The sequence below is a fragment of the Clupea harengus genome, chromosome 10 (genome assembly GCF_900700415.2).
Source record: "Clupea harengus chromosome 10, Ch_v2.0.2, whole genome shotgun sequence".
Taxonomy (NCBI): domain Eukaryota; kingdom Metazoa; phylum Chordata; class Actinopteri; order Clupeiformes; family Clupeidae; genus Clupea; species Clupea harengus.
Window position 1 is genome coordinate 10,288,360 of NC_045161.1, and position 19,115 is coordinate 10,307,474.

Sequence of the window (19,115 nt, forward strand, 5' to 3'; positions counted from 1 at the left end):
GAGCGGTGTTCAGGTAAAGTAGTCCGTAGGGAAACTACACTTTGTGCTAACGGAGCTAACGTCAATGGGGTCCCAAAAGTTTGATATGCCCATGTAACCGCGATTACTAACATTAAAACAGTTGAAAATGGAATCTGGTGATACACGTATAACCAACACTGAGCCGCCTAATAGGAGGGTAACAAGACAGTCAACAAAAGGTGGTAAACAAAAGTGATGTTATTTATGTTTCTGCCATAGCTAAGATGTAACGTGAAGTTTGTTGGTTCATCATACGTTACGTTACTGTAAGCGGGACATTCGTGACACGTGAGAAAATATAACGTTAGCTGAAACACTCTGGCCAGCTATGATTGCATACATATCTATTCTATAACACATGTTCTATTCAGCTACAAGAGCCAGGCCAAGTTTAGTATCGTTATATTTGGGTTAACGATCTGGAAAGGGAAATGGATTCAGTTTAACTTAACGGGTGTAGCCAAGTAATGTTAACCAGCTAGCTAGCATAACTGAGTTTCACCCACGATACTTATTTTCTTTCCGAATGTCAACACTGACTACATTGGCTTATGTGGTGTTATTTAGACAAGTAGCCTTCAGGAAAAGTTTAAGTCAAACCTCAACCAACTTATCTTAACGGTATTAACATTACTACTCATTCGTTAAGTCATGTCGAGCATCAAGTTAGTTTCACTTTCCTTATTCGGTTGGGCGTAAAATGCTAGCTAGCTGACGTTAACAAACAGTGAAATAACTTTAGTCCATATGTCGTTGCCTTGCACAGCAGTTGTGCTGAAACCGAGAGAGCCTTTGAAGAGAACGCGAAGAGATGCTCAACATTCCGGTGGTAGTGCGGTCAATGGACCTGAGAGCCGGAAGAGGCTTCCAAGCACCGATGATGAGGGTAAGAGCCACTATCAGTAGCCTAACGTTACCGGGAAGAGTTGAAAATTACTTGTGGACGAAGTGAATCATCATAATTACAACTTGTCAGTGCATTTGTTGTGGGGAAAATATGTAACTACTCGTTGGATGCTGAAATTAAGCAGAGCCACCCAAGAAAAGGCTTAGCATGCTGTCGACAGAGGATGAAGGTGCAGGTGACAGCGACGACGAGATGCAGCTGCAAGCGGACGGAGACGACCCAGAGTCTGATGAAAATAAAGACATGAGTTCGGCGGAGGAGGAGGATAAGCTGCAGCCTGTTATAAGGGGTAAGACACCCTAAAAGTTCCCATTGAAATGAATTCACTCAAGTGTCCAGCTAGTCCCAGCAGGTAGGATCATATAAAGATCACCAGTTAGATGTTAGAGTTTTGCTAATCTACTCAGTTTACTGACCTGAGGAGTCATACTGACTAGTGCAATTCTGGAAGTGATTTTGTGATTGAACTGACATTATGGTGTGCAAGTGACCTGATACTCTGCAATTGAAGTATAACACGGTTTAAGGCTGTTTTGTACTGTATACTGCAGCAGAGACGTTTTAGGTTTTAGTGATTTCTTTTTTTAGTGAACTGAACTCCCACAAATCCAGTTTCTTTAGGTCTTATTTTGACCTGTGTTCTGTATATGTTCAGATGCTTGTTTTGGTAGATATGCATCATAACATTTAAGTCCTGAATAATGTTAGTACTAGATAATTCAAATGTGTATTGAACCCTTGTCCTTCCTTTGTCACAGAAGCATCAGTCAGGCTGAGCCCACTGAAGAGTTTCCCCCTAAGCACAGGGAAGGTGTTTCAGCTGGAGCCAGTGGAGGCCGGAGCGCTCCTGAGGAGTCGCAGGTCCATTCACCCTACAACAACAAACTCAGGAATGGGCATAAAGGCCCTTAAACACAGCACAGGTGAGACTAGACCCCGCTCTTCCACAAATCAATGAGCTGAGTTGAACCAGTTTACCTTTAACTAGACATGGTTATTCATTATTATTATTATTATTATTATGTCTGTGTGTTTATGTGTGTGAATTTTAGAGCCTTCAAAAAGAGGTTCTGGTGCTTCTCTGCACATCCCCACCAGACCAGTACCCCAGCAAGGCAGCAGAACTGAGAGCCAAACTGTGCGAAGCAGCATCAAGCAGTACCACAGCAAGATGCAGGAGGGGCTACCAGGTACCTGCTCACATAGTCTCAAGGCATGGGGCCTGCCCATTTAGATCTGGATGAATGTCATGTACGGGTCTGAGAGTGTTAAGATTTATGATGTCTCATATTAATCCTCCTGTCATATCCATTGTGTTTTCGCGTAGATTTGCCTAGAACCAGTCGACGGGGCTTGGATCAAAACCAGACTTCAAACAACATCTCACCTAAAAAAGAGTTTTCCAAAAAAGCAGGTAAGTCAGATTTCATATTTTTAACCAGTCGCACAGCATTCATTTTTTTATCAGTCAAAGGACATGAACTATTAAATTAATTGTAAATAATTGAGTTATTTGTTTTGTGTGTTTTTTTTTTTAAGAATTTACAAGAGTGTTGCCTAAAGTCAAGACCAAGCCTCCCTCTAAAGGTACAGTATTTTTTTGGTTTTACTCGCAGGCATTTTTTAAAGTATATCTGCATGCATATACAGAGTATTTCTAGACGTTTCTAGACATATACAAAAGTTCTGTTCCTCTTTTCTTCCTCTGCGCAGGTGGTGTGAGTCGCGTTTACACTTTCATCCTGTGGCTTTTCCTTCTCTGCGTCACCCTCTCCATCGCCGTGCTGGGCTATCAGAGATTCCCGTGGTCATCCCTCCACAGGCGTGAGGAATTACAGCCCACGCAGGAGGCCTCCCTGGACGCCTTCTCTGGCCACCTGAGGGCGCTGGAGCAGCACTTCCACAGCCAGCGGGAAGAGTTCTGGAGGCGCAGCCGCATACACCTCCAGCGCCACCTGCAGACAGCCCAACCCTCTGAGCCCGTCAGCCTGATCCTGACAGGGGGCAGCGAGGCAGAGAGGACGCTGGGATGCCTGGCTGCACGCCTGGCCTCTGCCTTTTCCTCTGCAGTCAACGGCTCTGTGTTGCAGGTGGATGGAGCTAGCCTAGCTCACAAGGATAGTAATCAGGTGAGAGCATAGGTATGATTATCTGTGGCAGAGGAAGTGTTGTGGTGCAGTGATCAGGAAGAAGATAAATATAGTTCAGATACAGAGTTCGATTGCTGTTGGCTTATGATGGTTACGTCATGTAGTTGCTTGTAAGGTAGGCTGAAGTACTGAACTTTGCCCATAGAAGTGTGTCAGGTGCACCTCTAGAGCACAGCTACAAAAATGCATGACTCATTATGTTACAGTCAGTCAGCATGAGTTCAGTCTTTCAGATGCATTCTTTATCCCAAACATGCCTGGCAAACTAGATAATACATTTTGGACACAAGATGTTTGCTGGTGTGGTGTGTGTTTGTTTGTTTGTTTGTTTGTTTGTTTATTTATTTATGCATTCATTCGATGACTCATTCATTCATTACTTTATCCGTTCTCGCATCAGGTGAAGCTAGATCTGGACAACCAGCTGAGAGAAGCCTTTGAGGGTGACAAGCCAGCTGCCGTCATCCACCGCCTAGAAGAGCTGCCGCCGAGCTCCACGCTCATCTTCTACCGCTACTGTGACCACGAGAACGCTGCCTTCAAGCATCCTCTCCTGGCCTTCACCGTCCTCCTTCCCCAGGATGCAGTGGGCCCTGAGATCAGCATCAACCAAGTGGAAGAGTTGGTGACAAGAACTAAGAGAAACAGAGGAATAAAATCAGTGAAGAATCGCATTTGAAATGTGTTCAGGAAGCACCACTTGATGCACTATAGTCACCCAGCAGAAGATCTGCTCTACAGCTGTCCGTGTGTGTTTTTATGATGATTGATTAAGATGAATTACATCAGTGTTGAGGGTTGATATCTGTGATTGACAATAGGATACTGTACTGAGCTGTACTGAGTTCAGGTTTATTTCTGATGGTTTCTGTTCATCACCAATCTCAGTTCATGAGATATGAAGCCACACAGAGAGAGTTCTTGATTTGTTTGACAGATACAGTGCTGAACTGTAAGGATTTGATTGAAGAGCATGGACCCCCACATGCAGTGAACTCTCTCCATTTGCGCCCTGTCTGCTCTCAAAGGTGGGTGACCTCTCAAAGGCATTGAAAGAAAATATTTATATAAAGACTGAGATAAAGGACATCTTATTTTAAAATCAGACCCAAAGGTTTCTATTTTATAAATTGTTTATGAAACATGTTAGAAAAAATAAATAAGTTCTGTGTGTGTTGTGTATTTGTGTTTGGAATTCCTTCATGCTTGTTCCATGAAAGCTGTTCTGTTCCCAACTCTTCACCATTCTAATGAGGTTGTCCCATCTCCTGCACTGATTCCTCCTTGTTTCTTAATGGGTCAAAAGGCGATATGTTCGGAATACTTAATTTCGTTTTTTATTCCTTTGTGAAAGATATACTTTGTTAATGCTGTTGACTTTGTTAAATAAAAAATGCTGTATATTTTCTAACCAGTCTCTTGGGCAGTTCGTCTACGTCTTCTGTTTTCATTTGGTCATGTGCCGTCATGTGTGCTCTCCTAGAACAGGAGCTGGTTTTGTCACCCGTCTGCAGTAAATAGACATCTCCGCTCCAGGTCGACACTTTAGAAGACATTGTAATTGTCATGCTCTTAATTAGCTAAATAAGGTCTGTTTAGCTAAACAACACCACCGATGAGTTCAGTCAGTTAATGTAGAGTGTGGGGTATCTAGGACCAGGACTGACAACTGCGGACCTTTCCTAGGTAACCTGACGTTCTGAATGGGATGCTAGGAGATGCCACTGTAGCAGCACCAGGCAGGCCCAGGGGCAACGGAGGTCAGAGAACGTTGTTCCAGACAGGCACCAAAGGCACAGCTGGGCGTGTGCAAACCCTTGATACCAAAAGAGGCTGCAGTCTGTCCTGGGCTCTATTATGATCTCACCCTGGCAAACCCAAGCTGCATTAGAAAACAATAAAAATAATACTTTAAATTAAACATTCAGGAGGCCAGTTGGATTTGTCAGTCACCGACCAGCTCCTCTGAAAGGTACCAGGAAGTTACTCACTGTTATTAATTAACTGTGACTGGCAACATCAAAATTGTGGTTTTGTGTAGAAAGGCTCATCAGCGCATGTATATTTATCGTGAGTTTCAAAGTTTTAATGATGAAAACACCTTTTTGCAAATGTTTTATTCTTGTTTTATTGAATCTGTCCTCATTCTCTTTTGTCAGCTGGTACGGGTGACTTTACTTCAAAAATAGAAACAGATTGCAATGTACGTCAAAATGTGCAGCAAAATTGCAGGTAAGACCTTAATTCACCTGTACAAGGTCAGGACTTTGAGGAAGGCCCAGTCAATCCTGGCTGATCCTAGCCACCTCCTGTTCAAGTTGTTTCCATCTGGCTGCAGATCAAATTTGCCAACATGCAGGAGAAACAGATTTAAGAACTAATTTGTCCCGACAGTCATTGACCCTTTAAATAATTAAATGTGACTTTTATGTTGTAATCATTGTTAACTGGCATTTTTTTTTTTAACCCATTTTTATGTTGTATCTATTGTCCAATTATCATTGTTCGTCAGATGTTTGTTTGGATAGTGCTGACTACAATAAATCGGACCTTTGGAATAATAAAGACATCCTTGGTTCTTGAACCTGTTATCCCTAACTATATATGACAGTTCCTGGTACAGTGTGCAGTGTTAAAGCACAATCATCCTTCCTGATTCAAATTGCCAGTTTCTTGACCTGCTCATGCACATCAGCCGTATGCATGTCAGTGGCACTATCTGAGGCTGAGAATAGTTGCCAGGTACTGTGATAAACAAAGACAACAGAGAACTGATTAGTGAGGGAGTACTGTCACTATGATTGAGTTTGTGCTCTGACAGCCATACGAACAAGCCAAGCTCTTTGTAGTCATGGTCAGGGTGCACGGTTCATTGCTCCAAAGACTGTGGTTTGAGGTCAGGGATCCTTCATCACATGGTGTATATGTGTGAGGGATCACAGTGTGTGGGCCTGCATCCAGAAGGGGAAGTCAATGTGACAGTGCCGTCAGTATGATGAAATATAACACTGCCTGTGGTGTATTATTTCTTTCTAACATTGCAGCAGATATACAAATCGTCAGCATTCAAGACATCACAACTGTGTCTTACGTTCAGGTAGGTGGCATGTCAAATTGAGACCCACATTTAGGCCCAGACCCAGGGTACCCCAGCACAATATTCCCAGAGCATCACACTCCCTCGCCTGGGTTTTTGATTTTAATTCATATACTTAAGTAATGCTTAACTAACATTGCTTAAGAAGACCAGCCCATTTCATTCAAAGTAGGCTGCTGCTAATTAGGATTCTAGCTATCTGCCAATAAGTCCATGAGTTCATGAGAAGACATGAGATTGGACTCTTCTCATCTACTTATTAGGTCTTACAACTTGTGTAGTTGAGTTGTCATAGGCTACTGTACCAAAATATGTGTGTCAGTGGAGATGTAGCATTTAATTATTTACATTCACAAGATGTGATAGTTGTGCCGTGGTTTTCTGTACATTCTGTACAACAGCCTTGTTTCAGGTTTGAAAATAAAACAGTTCATTAAATAATCATAGCCTAGCTACACAGCTTTGTATTGCAGTGTACTCAACTCATATTAATAGGATATGAGTGTTAAGTTTTTGACATTCTAATTAGCACCTCATGCAGTTGCTCACAGTTGGTGTAACTTAGTTGTCATTGATGAAATGCTGCTATTCTAAACTGTGCATTTGTTGTGTTAAGGGTGGGATAGTCCTGATGTAGCATTTTGTTATGGTCACAAATTGGTACATGTTTTTATGTCTGTGACTTTTTTTCCTGATCTCTTTCGCATTTCCTAGGAAGGAAAGTTTACAACCAAAGGGTGTATTCACTACCTGTGGTATTTGGGTCATTACAAAGTCCACAACTGTCTACATGTTTTATGAGTCCAGTAGATACAGTTCTTTAAAATTGTTATCAGGTGAATACTGAAGGAAACCAGGGTTGGAGCTTTAATCTAACACAGGCCTACCTGCATGCGATAGTAGGAATCACAATTTGTAGTTTTTATTTGTGTCCTTGGCATGGCAAATCACAGATTCAAATCAAAGAACAAATTCAAATCAAAGAGTTGCTCGTAACTTCTTCCACACAGTCATTCAAACTCTATTCTGCCACACACCCTAGAGTGCACATTGCCATTGCTGTAAACATCAGTTTAAAGAGTATCAGAACATTTATACTGAAATTAATCATATACAAAAGTAAGTCAAGCTTAAGATATGTTTACGTACAAGAGTGCAGAAATGTAATGTTACACAATCTATGAAGTTAAATTCTTGTTACTGCCCTGAAATTAAAAGGGTGGTGGTTCTGATCAACATGAAAAACTGGGCACTATTGAGAGGTCTTAGGTCTGTGCAAAGGTCTGTAAATCGCCTCTTTAAATACAATATGTGTTTACTGAAACAATCAACTCACAAATTAGTTCCTAAAATAGGGACAACAGTGAAGCAGACATTAACCAGGGTATAGCAGCTCACTAGGACCAACCTGTAGGTTTTCTCACTCAAATTCTGCAAGAATCAAAACAAACCAACAAAAAAGAAACATAATTAAATCATCATGTGCACTCAATTTAAATCTGGGGCACCAGTGAAGTCTTTTGATACATTCTTTTAACTCTTTAAATTATAATTATTATTATTGTGACAATCTTTTATAGTTTGGCTAATGACATAATTGATTGTATTTGTGCTCATTATTTCTCTGATTCATTTCCAATATAACATCATCTCAGAACACTGAGGATGGTGAGACTCTTGTTCTGTTCTTATGGAAACGCCTCTTTCTTTCAGCCCAGTCTGAATACACAAATACACAACAGTCTTTACTTAGACTTATAGTCAAATAACCAACATACTGTATAAAATATCAACTACTCCTATGTGTGTGCTAATTGTGTGTCATGTATGTGTGTGGACATGTGTTTACATTAGGCTGGTGTGATGTTGTTGTGCATGGGCCTACCCATTTCATTTGTTAACACCACACAGATCACACCGAACACAACGGTCCATAAATATGGCTGCAACTGCAAGCACGATGGAGACACAGAAGAAAAACATATTTTTTAGAAGTGAGTGAAGTTGTTGTAGAAGATTATGATAATATTAAGGGTAAAACCATATTTTTTTATATTAAAATCTCAATTATCTGTAAGGCTCACTTTCACACAGGAGACCTTTACAGAGTTCCACTACTGAGACACGCCAAAAGGAAAACCTTTTTGGCTAATTTTGATAAGACAACTGATGTCCCAACCCTAGTTTAAGTTAAATACCAGGCAAGGTGTGTCAGTTAAATTTGACCTGAGAGTTAAACACAAACCCTTAGGCCAATGGTTTAAAAATACCTTCAAAGGCGAGCCTGCAAATAAAATTCTTTCTCTACTTAATGGACCAGTTGTTGTGAAACAAATCCATGGTACTCAAACACGATTCCGAGGGACTATTCTCTCTAGGGCCCGCCTATTTATTCTGTACAGGACTTTACCCAGAGCAGTCGCCCCAAACCACTGGGGCTTTATTGACCTTGTTTTTCTTTGCCACTTTTTCACACTTCAACTCTCAGCTAAAACTAAGGAACAAAACCTGACCGTGGCATTTGATTTTGTAATTTATATCCAAACTAACATGTTTGCAATGCTTTGGCTATCGTCATACAACGGGTCACTAACAAACACATCAATGTTTTAAAAAGCTTCCCTTATTACATGTTTAACACTCAAGTTGAATGGAGCGTGATGGCGTTAGCATGTTGGTTACCTGTGAGAGCTGTCTGAAAGGCGGCCAGAGTCCTGAGGCCCAACATCATGATATCCCTCCTGAAAACCACAACAACACAGCATCCACTTCACTCCACATGCTGTAGTTTATAAGTGATACTGTTGAAGAGTTAGCTCTCAAATCTGTTCACTGACACTCACAGTTCGTGGTTTGGCTCACAAAGGGTAAAAGTGATGATTGTTTGTGTGAGGCTCAAAAACACCACAACACCTGTGACGGCAAACACATTCAGCTACACACACACACACAAACAGAAAATGCAGGAACACATATTTAAGCAAACAACGTGTGCAAGGGCCTGTTCACATTGAAATCTACTAGAATTTACTTTGTTTGCTCTAATGAAGAGGTCCTGCCGTTAATCTATAACTAATGGCATGGCAATAGAGGGAAGATTGCTGTGGATTCTTGTAGCTGTTCACACAGGATCTATTCGTGTGAATTGAACAGCATCAGCTGGTCATGAGCAGCAACTGTTTTCATCACTGGTTATAATAATGAAAAGTTGTTTTAAGTAATTGGAGGGCTGAATCCTAACAAGTAAAACTAATCTTAAAAAAATAGCTTTTGGTGCTTGCACCAATTCACCCTCTCTCTTTAGGTACAAGAACACATTTGTGAGACAATTTAGTTATCCACTATCTGGAAAGGTGTTCTCAGTTGGGTAGCGATTCATAAGTTAATTTCTGTGAGCAGACCAACGGTGTGCAGAGAATGATCCCTCCAATGTCAAATAAAGAAAGCAGTGAGTGCTGATATGGTTAATAACACAGTGGTATAGTCAGAGGGTTAGACAGTGAAAGCAAGGCTGTCATGTGGAAAAGTATACGTACATCAGCACACAGAAGGGAGAAAACCAAGGCGACGCTGGCTGCACAGAGGGAGAGAAGTGAGTACAGCCTGTGTGCCTGTGGAGACAGGTCAGTGAGAAGAGAGCATCTAAGTGACAGTACAGCAACATGTGCAACTTTAACCAAGATTTTAAATAAATGGGATAAAAGTAATGTAAATGCATATACTGTAAATGGCATTAAAATACAATACTTACAAAAGCAGGTAGATTTAGTTTGAAATGCTTTATGGCACTGTAATATAGGCTACTGCCATGACACTGAACTTCCTTAGAGAAAATCACTACTTGTATTTGACTACCTACCAAACGTGTGATTGATTCACGGTTGCAGCCTAACAGGAAAAGTGCCCCCCAAAGATTGAGGAAGTGTGAAATCAGAAAAGCCACATCAGCAACCTGGGATACATCAAACAAAGCCTCATAGTGAAGCAGACCATGCAGAGAATACACATATCTAAAACACAAAAACACAAAGCCAAGTAAGACCTTGTCTTTAGTATCACTATAAAAGTATTTCAACTCAAAAAGGCTTGCTTGACATTTAATGGCGCCACTTCTTCACATTAAAAGAAGGACTGGTTGGAGGATAAGTAAACATCTCTTCCAGATTATGCAAACAATGTCAAAATTCAGGCTTTTATATCTTTGATCATAATATTGGAATGTCTCAGTGAAATATAAGTCACCAATGAAAGTGAAGCGAAGCGACACTCCTATAGGAAAACAATGGGGGATTCTCACTTAAGTCCTGTAGATGTGACTGCAATCCAAACTGACTTTGTATGCTTTGCCGCCCAAAACAGTCAGCATATTCAATTTGGCATAAGTTTTGGATGGCACAACTGAGTTATCATACAAAACCCTTAGTATTGAAACTGTTTATTCATATACCTGTTGGTACCATTGATGCAGGGTTGGTTCTGGAGAGGAAATTAGGAGATTAGTTCACAGATGGACAGTTGTGGTGTGTTGAAATGTGGTCACATTGATCAATCATAGGGGTTGTCATTTGTTAAGTTATTACACCGATTATTCTAATTCTAGCATCCAAAAATCTTGGTGAAATTATCAACCAAGACCTCTTACTCACACAGAAAACAGATCTCAAAGACATAATTTTTTATCTACGCAATATTGCCAAAATCAGAAAAGTCCTACCCCTCCAAGATGCAGAGAAAACAAATCCATGCTTTTATTATGTTGAGACTAGACTACTGCAATGTTCTTCTGTCCGGATGTAGCAACAACTCACTAAAAATTACATAAAATACTGTAATCTGTGGGGCTTGTGGGTGTTGATGTGCTCACTGCGTCCGCGCCCTTAATTTAGAAGGGGGCGTGTTAGCTAAGGACATGGGTACATGTACTGGAGGGAGTGGTCTCTTCTGTTATTACGGTACCTGGAGTTGTGCTGGGTAGGACAATTGTCTTTCTTTTCCAATAGTTTCCGTTTGCAACAACTGCAGCACTGAAAAGTATCATGAAAAAAAATCATGTCCCTTCTGTATCAGGAATAAAACTAATGATGTTCCACTTTCTAATGTTAATGTCAGCGTATAGGACCTAGGATTACCTATATTATAGGTATACTACTATAAGTGCGGTATGTAAGGGATGATGCACAGCCAGGTGTTCATTCTTACAAAACAAAGCCCGTCAGACTGGTCAGGACCCTGATGCAAAGTGGGCAAAGGAAGTCCTGTATCCACCTGAAGGAATATATTTTGTAGTAGTGACTAGCTGGCAGTTGCGTTGAACTGCTTAATCCGCAGCTAATGACTAGGACAAATAAATAATCTGAGAAAGGGTATTAAAGCCACAGCCCTGAATTCTGGTGAATGGCTGTTGAACTCTAATAACAACCTATCAAATCCCTTCTGTGCTCCTGAAGCTACATGCTGATTGGGTGGAATAGTGTATTGCTCAGTCCGAGCCACCTGCACTGTGCACGAACACAGGAGATGTGTGAGCGCACACACTAGATGGACAGCAAGAGGAATGTGTGGAGAAAATAACCAAATTGAAGGACTGTACCTCTATTTAGAAACATTTTATTATAATCTTCCTGCTTGCTTACTGAGTGATTATGATGACTGTCAATTTTCACTTCAGCATGCTGTTATTCAAAGCTATATCAGTCACAATGTATTCAGCTTATTGATCTTAAATTGATCAATTTACCTATTATAATCGATGAGGTAAAAAAAACACTAGCAATCAGCAGTTAATAAATTAAGTTAATAACCATTCTTGGAAAATTCAGAGACATATATTGTACATTACTTGAAAGTGAATAACCCAGGGCTGAGGGTTGTCCATCGGCCAGATATACGTCTTTGTGCCCGATTATCACGTTGGGTCATAGTTGTGTTCTTCATGCAGAGAGAAAATCTAATTTTAAGGTATTTGGCTAGACTTATAGCTGTTAAACCTAAAGCAACACCAACAGAAGAGAACCTATGTTCAAAACCTGATTTCAACAGAGGTATTAAGAGTACAAAAAGAATAACTGAACATAATACCTACTTTATGGCTTTAAAAATCGTATTACTATTCAATTGCATTCAAAACAATTAAGAAACTTACCGGACGGCCCTTGCAATCCAACGAAGTGTGTCGGTCTGGTTGCTCTAAACGTACAAAAAAACCTGCAGGATTTCCTTCCTCATCCCGTCCATCCATCATGAATCCTCTAATATCAATCTCTGAGATCAGAGCCACTGCAAAAGTGAGCAGAAGTGAGACCGCAAATGAAGAATACTGAACAATTAGCAGCTGTAAGTAAGTTTTCACTGTGTGCAGTACAAGTAAAAACAGCCAGGGGGCAATAGGCTAAAGGTATGTACTAATTTGTTATTCCTACAGCATAATCCGAATGTATGCACATTCAAAATACACACTTAACTCAACTTGGTTGTTGTTACAGCCTTACCTTCCACCTCATCACCTCCATTAAGATGGACATAATCAAAAAATTCCTTCTCATTATGTACAATTTTAATTTGAAATGGCCTCTGGCCTACTTCAGGTGCTCCACTCCAGGGATGATCAATGTCCATATTTTCACAAAATGGCCCAAGCCTAGCTCCTTCAGAGTAACAAGACACTTTTCCCAGCAGCAGAAAGCTCAGGATTAGTCCAGCTTTTAACATCTGAGAAAATAAAGTGACATGAGAAAATAAATAGTCCTATGAGTCACACAGGACACAGACAACTTCATGCCTTTCTCATAACTGACAAGCAAACACAGAAAACTAACTGAACACATTTTAAGTGAAATGATTACGATTATGATTACTATACTTATTGTGATTATTATTAAGAGGCATTATTAAAGCCCCATTTAATGTTTTGCTACTGAGCTCCCCCTAAAGCTAGTTCACTTCAAAAGGGATGACACCAATAAAGATACAGCCTACGTCGAATTCATTAATAAATAACATTGGCAGGGATGTTTATGATTTAAACTAGCGAGTCGACAACTTTCCTAACACAGCCAAACATCAAGACAAGACATAGAAAAACAGCTAATGAGTTATTACTGGCTAGTCCAACAGGAAGAAGGCCGGTTATTTTAAGGTTAAATTGTTGCATAATGCCTCATTTCTGTGATATCTCAGGACTAATCTCAGAGCTTAGGGAGTGCCACTGTAATTACAAATTTAAAATGAATGGAATGTGAATTATCTCTATGTAAGAGAGAGATTGATATTTACCCCATCCACATGATATTAAAGTTTTGACAAAGTACAAGTAATCAGTTTATTTTTTTGTCGTGAACACACCACTTTTGGTAGTCCTCCTCCAGGTTATATTAAAACATCATTCAGTCCATTGTACAGACAACTTGAACTTCAAAATAAATAATATCCAATGGTGCAATGAACTAGTCAACGCAATTCAATTAGCGTCATCCCTCATCCTTTGGAAAATATGTTTTGATTATCATTTGTTGCCCATCATAGAGGATTTGTATCTTTTATTCAGTTTCTCACGACTACGATTTAAATCAAAGAGCATGAGTCTGTATATTGTAGGCTACACATTCACATAAACAGTAAATAAGCAACAGTACACACCAGTCAATGGTAAAGGCAATGGAAAATATACCACTTCTACAGACGTTGGCAGGACGCGAAGAAGCCACATCGAGTATGGAATTTTATTTCACTCTGTGATGCATCAGTAATTACATTTTAGTAGCACGTTATGTTCAGAAGTCACTGTCAAATGGACGCATTTAGCGAACTACAGTTTTTTGTTTCTTTGTTTTTGTTTGTCTGTTTGTTTGCTTGTCTATGCTACAGGCCTACAATCGAAATCTGAAATCTGAAATCAGCAGTGCCGAAATAAATTAGCCTAAGATGTTCAAATATCGAAACATGAGTCATGACGAACAGGTGAATGATGAAAACTATGCACTTAAACATTGAGAATGCGGTCACCAAAAGTAGACACGTTTACAATCCTAGTCTAACATTGTCGAAATTTAAAGTGACTTCATTAAAATGACATTGAATAAACACCCAAATATCATTACCTTTACGAGCCTTATCTTCCGTTCCTTAATGAAGGGTTTCTGTTGTGAGTCTATCACCTCAGACAGGATTAGGGGGTAAAGGCCAAAATATACTTCTACGACTCCGTGTCAGGCAGTTGCCTCGACGGACTCGTTTTCATTTATGGTTCTCCGACGGTTGTGGGTGTTGCAAAGCATTACAAAAAAAAAGATGGCAGCAGACCAAACTCCGTGGATGGTTGTATTTGTACATAAAAGTTGTTTGTTATACTTTTTTTTGCTTCAATTTTTTAAAAGTTACAGAGAAATAGACACTGTGCAAAGTAAAAACCCCATCATTGTAACTGAAAAATACATCTGAGGGGATTTGCGAGGTGTCTGAGCTAGCTATCTAATGTTGGCATACTACCAGGGGCGGTTTTGGGCACGGGCCAACCAGGGTGGCACTTTTTCATGACACGTGGGGGGCGGCACAAGCACTTAAAAAAAAAAAAAAAAATCATCTGGGCCAAGAAGCGGTTTTCTATTATCTATCATATCACTGTGTTGGGAATTGGCAAATTGGCGCCCCATGCAGCTGCAGGCGCCCCTGCTCGCTAAGAAGGTGCAGTGCACAGATCCTGTGTGAGAAGGGGGAAGGGGAGGGGGCGCGGGGGACAGTTCACCTCTGGGTCTCCCAACTGGAACTTGTTAGGTTGGAATTTTCCTCTGCTAAAGTAATCAACTAAGCCTACATGATCATAGGCATACTCATTATTCACATTATTGTCATTGACAGTACCGGCTTACTTTCACCACTGATGTTATGCTAGGCTTAGGCAAGTTATCTCTGGTTAAAACTAGCTAACATTAGCTATTCACTAGCTGCGCTAGCTAGCTAGACAATTATCATAACAGTGTTAATTATCGGACTGCGTGTGTTATCGGCAAATGTTCACGTTGTCATGTTAATCCATTATTAAACTGAGCATATCCATTATTAAACTTAGCATTTTGATTGTTTAACAGAATGGCCGATGTTTGACACTGTCCGATAACTGACATAGCTACGCTAGGACACTGCCCTGTCAGGGACAATGCTAGTTAATAAACTAATAAACGTAGGTCTACATCTCAGTTCCTCTCCAGATGAGTTAACTGTAGGTAAATGAATGTAATCTTTCCCTGCGGTGCATGAACAATGCTGGTATGGGATGTTGTTATCTGCAATCGTGATGACCATGAGATGAGGCTTCTCCCCCTTGCATTGTGATCTGTAAATTCTCACCTCCAATTTAAGCTTATCATACATTTTGTACATATCCCTCCATTGCATAATGAAGTCCCTTTTGAAGGCTTCTAGACGAAATCAGGTCCTTCTGTCTCCAAAAGTTGCCTAGAGCCTCTTGGGATATAATTTTGACACTGATAGCTGCCATTGTGAACCCTAGTCATCTCCTATAGTTTGTCCGAGTGACGGAGCATTCAGACGTGCACGTTGGAATGCGTTGTACAAACGGATGGCGGAGGACGAGTCTGGAGCGTGGGGTTCTGTTGATACCAGAGACGTTATAGTTAGATTGACAGGTCAACAAACCAATCATTCCACTAGCAAGCTGCTTACCTTGTAAGCGGTAGCATGCTAACATTAGGTAGGGTGCTCACACACCTCGCAAATCCTATCAGACGTATTTTTCAGTTACAATAAAGGGGTTTTTACATTGTACAGTGTCTATTTCTCGGTAACTTTAAAAAAATCGAAGCAAAAAAAAGTCAAACAAACAACTTTTAGGTACAAATACGACCATCTACGGAGTTTGGTCGCCATCTTTTTTTTTTTTAGCTTGCCGCGTTTTAGACGTAAGCATATACGGGATCTGATTGGCTAGCGCCTGTGCTGTCAGTTATGCATGAAAGGCAATTTGATTGGCTGACGCATGCATTGCCTCACGAAAAGTTGAACATTCTTCAACTCTTGCTGCAAGCATGAAACGCAACGCACGGGAACCCAACGGAGCCATAATTCAGTTCGGCAAAGGATGACGTCACCCCATTCAAAGTGAATGGAGATCCGTCAACCCTGACGGATCAACGCATTCCAACGCGTTCGTGTGAACGCTCTGTTAGCAACAGTAGCCAAGGGGGGCGGGGCTTAGCGATAGGTCAATTGTTGAGACATTTGGGTTAAGTTGAGGGGGGGGGGGGGGGGGGGCGCTCGGAGGGGGTCTCACCCGGGGCGTAATTCCATGTAGAACCGCCACTGCATACTACTACCCACAAGGTAAACAGCGATGTATTGACGGATTGATGGAGTCGGATAGTTAAAACATTTGGGAGGTGCACGTCAGGCCACGGAGAGGTGCTCGGAGAGGGTTTGCAACGTCGGAGAGGGCTCTCTGTGTCTCCGGTGCGGTATTTATTTTACCTCAAAATAAAATACTCCACATGAACTTCCCAAAGTCAGGTGTACCGCAGCTTTTCACAAATTCACTGATATTTCATGGCATTGTCCAGTAGTTGAAGGCTGTGGTAGTAAAACTTACTTTGGTAAGTTCAGTATTTTATTGTGTCTCCGTAGTAATCAGGTGAGAGCATAGGTATGATTATCTGTGGCAGTGAAAGAGTTGTGGTGCAGTGATCAGGAAGAAGATAAATATAGCTCAGATACAGAGTTCGATTGCTGCTGATTTATGATGGTTACGTCATGTAGCTGCTTGTAGTTGCTTGTAAGGTAGGCTGAAGTACTGAACTTTGCCCATAGATTGTCCCAGAAGTGTGTCAGGTGCACTCTGAGATTCTTTTGAATGAAGAGTGCATTACAAATAAAATAAATTATTATTATTATTACCTCTAGAGCACCGCAAAAAAATGCATGACTCATTATGTTACAGTCGGTCAGCATGAGTTCAGTCTTTCAGTTGCATTATTTTTCCCAAAGAAGCCTGGCCAACTAGATAATACATTTTGGACACATTATGTTAAAGATGATTGCTGGTGTTTTTTCATGTATGTATTTAATTATTCATTCATTCGTTGACTCATTCATTCATTACTTCATCCGTTCTCACATCAGGTGAAGCTAGATCTCGACAACCAGTTGAGAGAAGCCTTTGAGGGTGACAAGCCAGCAGCCGTCATCCACCGCCTAGAAGAGCTGCCGCCGAGCTCCACGCTCATCTTCTACCGCTACTGTGACCACGAGAACGCTACCTTCAAGCATCCTCTCCTGGCCTTCACCGTCCTCCTTCCCCAGGATGCAGTGGGCCCTGAGATCAGCATCAACCAAGTGGAAGAGTTGGTGCACAGCTACATCCAATTAAAGTCCCTGATCCCCGATCAGCCCGACACCTCTGACAAAATGGATGTGAACAAGCTGAGTGGGCTGTGGAGCCGCATCTCACACCTTGTCCTGCATGTTAATATTGAGGAGGACATTGAGAAAGGGGGCTGTGACAAGAACTAAGAGAAACAGAGGAATAAAATCAGTGAAGAATCGCATTTGAAATGTGTTCAGGAAGCACCACTTGATGCACTATAGTCACCCAGCAGAAGATCTGCTCTACAGCTGTCCGTGTGTGTTTTTATGATGATTGATTAAGATGAATTACATCAGTGTTGAGGGTTGATATCTGTGATTGACAATAGGATACTGTACTGAGCTGTACTGAGTTCAGGTTTATTTCTGATGGTTTCTGTTCATCACCAATCTAAGTTCATGAGATATGAAGCCACACAGAGAGAGTTCTTGATTTGTTTGACAGATACAGTGCTGAACTGTAAGGATTTGATTGAAGAGCATGGACCCCCACATGCAGTGAACTCTCTCCATTTGCGCCCTGTCTGCTCTCAAAGGTGGGTGACCTCTCAAAGGCATTGAAAGAAAATATTTATATAAAGACTGAGATAAAGGACATCTTATTTTAAAATCAGACCCAAAGGTTTCTATTTTATAAATTGTTTATGAAACATGTTAGAAAAAATAAATAAGTTCTGTGTGTGTTGTGTATTTGTGTTTGGAATTCCTTCATGCTTGTTCCATGAAAGCTGTTCTGTTCCCAACTCTTCACCATTCTAATGAGGTTGTCCCATCTCCTGCACTGATTCCTCCTTGTTTCTTAATGGGTCAAAAGGCGATATGTTCAGAATACTTCACTTGTTTTTTTATTCCTTTGTGAAAGATATACTTTGTTAATACTGTTGACTTTGTTAATTAAAAAATGCTGTATATTTTCTAACCAGTCTCTTGGGCAGTTTGTCTACAACGTCTTCTGTTTTCATTTGGTCATGTGCCGTCATGTGTGCTCTCCTAGAACAGGAGCTTGTTTTGTCACCCGTCTGCAGTAAATAGACATCTCCGCTCCAGGTCGACACTTTAGAAGACATTGTAATCGTCATGCTCTTAATCAGCTTAATTCGGTCTGTTAAGCTAAACAACACCACCAATGAGTTCAGTCAGTTAATGTAGAGTGTGGGGTATCTAGGACCAGGACTGACACCTGCTGACCTTTCCTAGGTAACCTGACGTTCTGAATGGGATGCTAGGAGATGCCACTGTAGCAGCACCAGACAGGCCCAAGGGCAACGGAGGTCAGAGAACGCTGTTCCAGAGACAGGCACCAAAGGCAGATATGGGCGTGTGCAAACCCTTGATACCAAAAGAGGCTGCAGTCTGTCCCGGGCTCTTTTATGATCTCACCCTGGCCAACCCAAGCTGCATTAGAAAACAATAAAAAGAATACTGTAAATTCAACATTCAGGAGGCCAGTTGGATTTGTCAGTCACCGACCAGCTCCTCTGAAAGGTACCAGGAAGTTACTCACTGTTATTAATTAACTGTGACTGGCAACATCAAAATTGTGGTTTTGTGTAGAAAGGCTCATCAGCGC

General features: G+C 41.0%; 2 protein-coding genes and 2 long non-coding RNA genes across 10 annotated transcripts in view; 2 read left to right on the plus strand and 2 right to left on the minus strand.

Annotated features, from left to right (window-relative positions):
* The first annotated feature begins 16 nt into the window (after positions 1-16).
* LOC105907099 (torsin-1A-interacting protein 2-like) lies at positions 17-18,235 on the plus strand. Its single transcript, XM_042708848.1, has 9 exons — positions 17-200; positions 788-907; positions 1,053-1,217; positions 1,687-1,851; positions 1,981-2,118; positions 2,256-2,342; positions 2,468-2,515; positions 2,642-3,057; positions 17,303-18,235. Exons 1-9 carry the CDS (start codon positions 128-130, stop codon positions 17,690-17,692), a joined length of 1,602 nt encoding a protein of 533 aa, XP_042564782.1. The 5' UTR covers positions 17-127; the 3' UTR covers positions 17,693-18,235.
* The window catches only part of LOC116222160, a 27,529-nt gene continuing 13,594 nt past the window's right edge, over positions 5,181-19,115 (minus strand). For 2 of the 7 annotated variants that reach the window (XM_042708851.1, XM_031575322.1), the window contains 4 exons: positions 9,712-9,786; positions 9,019-9,110; positions 8,858-8,916; positions 5,181-8,124 (listed from right to left, as the gene is read on the minus strand). In XM_042708851.1, coding sequence (XP_042564785.1) covers positions 8,066-8,124; positions 8,858-8,916; positions 9,019-9,110; positions 9,712-9,786 — 285 coding nt within the window. In that variant the 3' untranslated portion in view covers positions 5,181-8,065. The remainder of the gene's footprint in view (positions 8,125-8,857; positions 8,917-9,018; positions 9,111-9,711; positions 9,787-19,115) is intronic. The other 5 variants (XM_042708849.1, XM_042708850.1, XM_031575327.1 and 2 more) reach the window with 5 other exon arrangements.
* Positions 11,132-12,311, minus strand: LOC116222162. The gene is made up of 2 exons (XR_004164500.2): positions 12,015-12,311; positions 11,132-11,199 (listed from the first exon to the last, which is right to left on the minus strand). It is a non-coding gene; the product is annotated as an uncharacterized LOC116222162 (long non-coding RNA).
* The window catches only part of LOC122133212, a 2,894-nt gene continuing 2,707 nt past the window's right edge, over positions 18,929-19,115 (plus strand). Inside the window, exon 1 of the long non-coding RNA XR_006152631.1 lies at positions 18,929-19,030. This is a non-coding gene — a long non-coding RNA (uncharacterized LOC122133212). The remainder of the gene's footprint in view (positions 19,031-19,115) is intronic.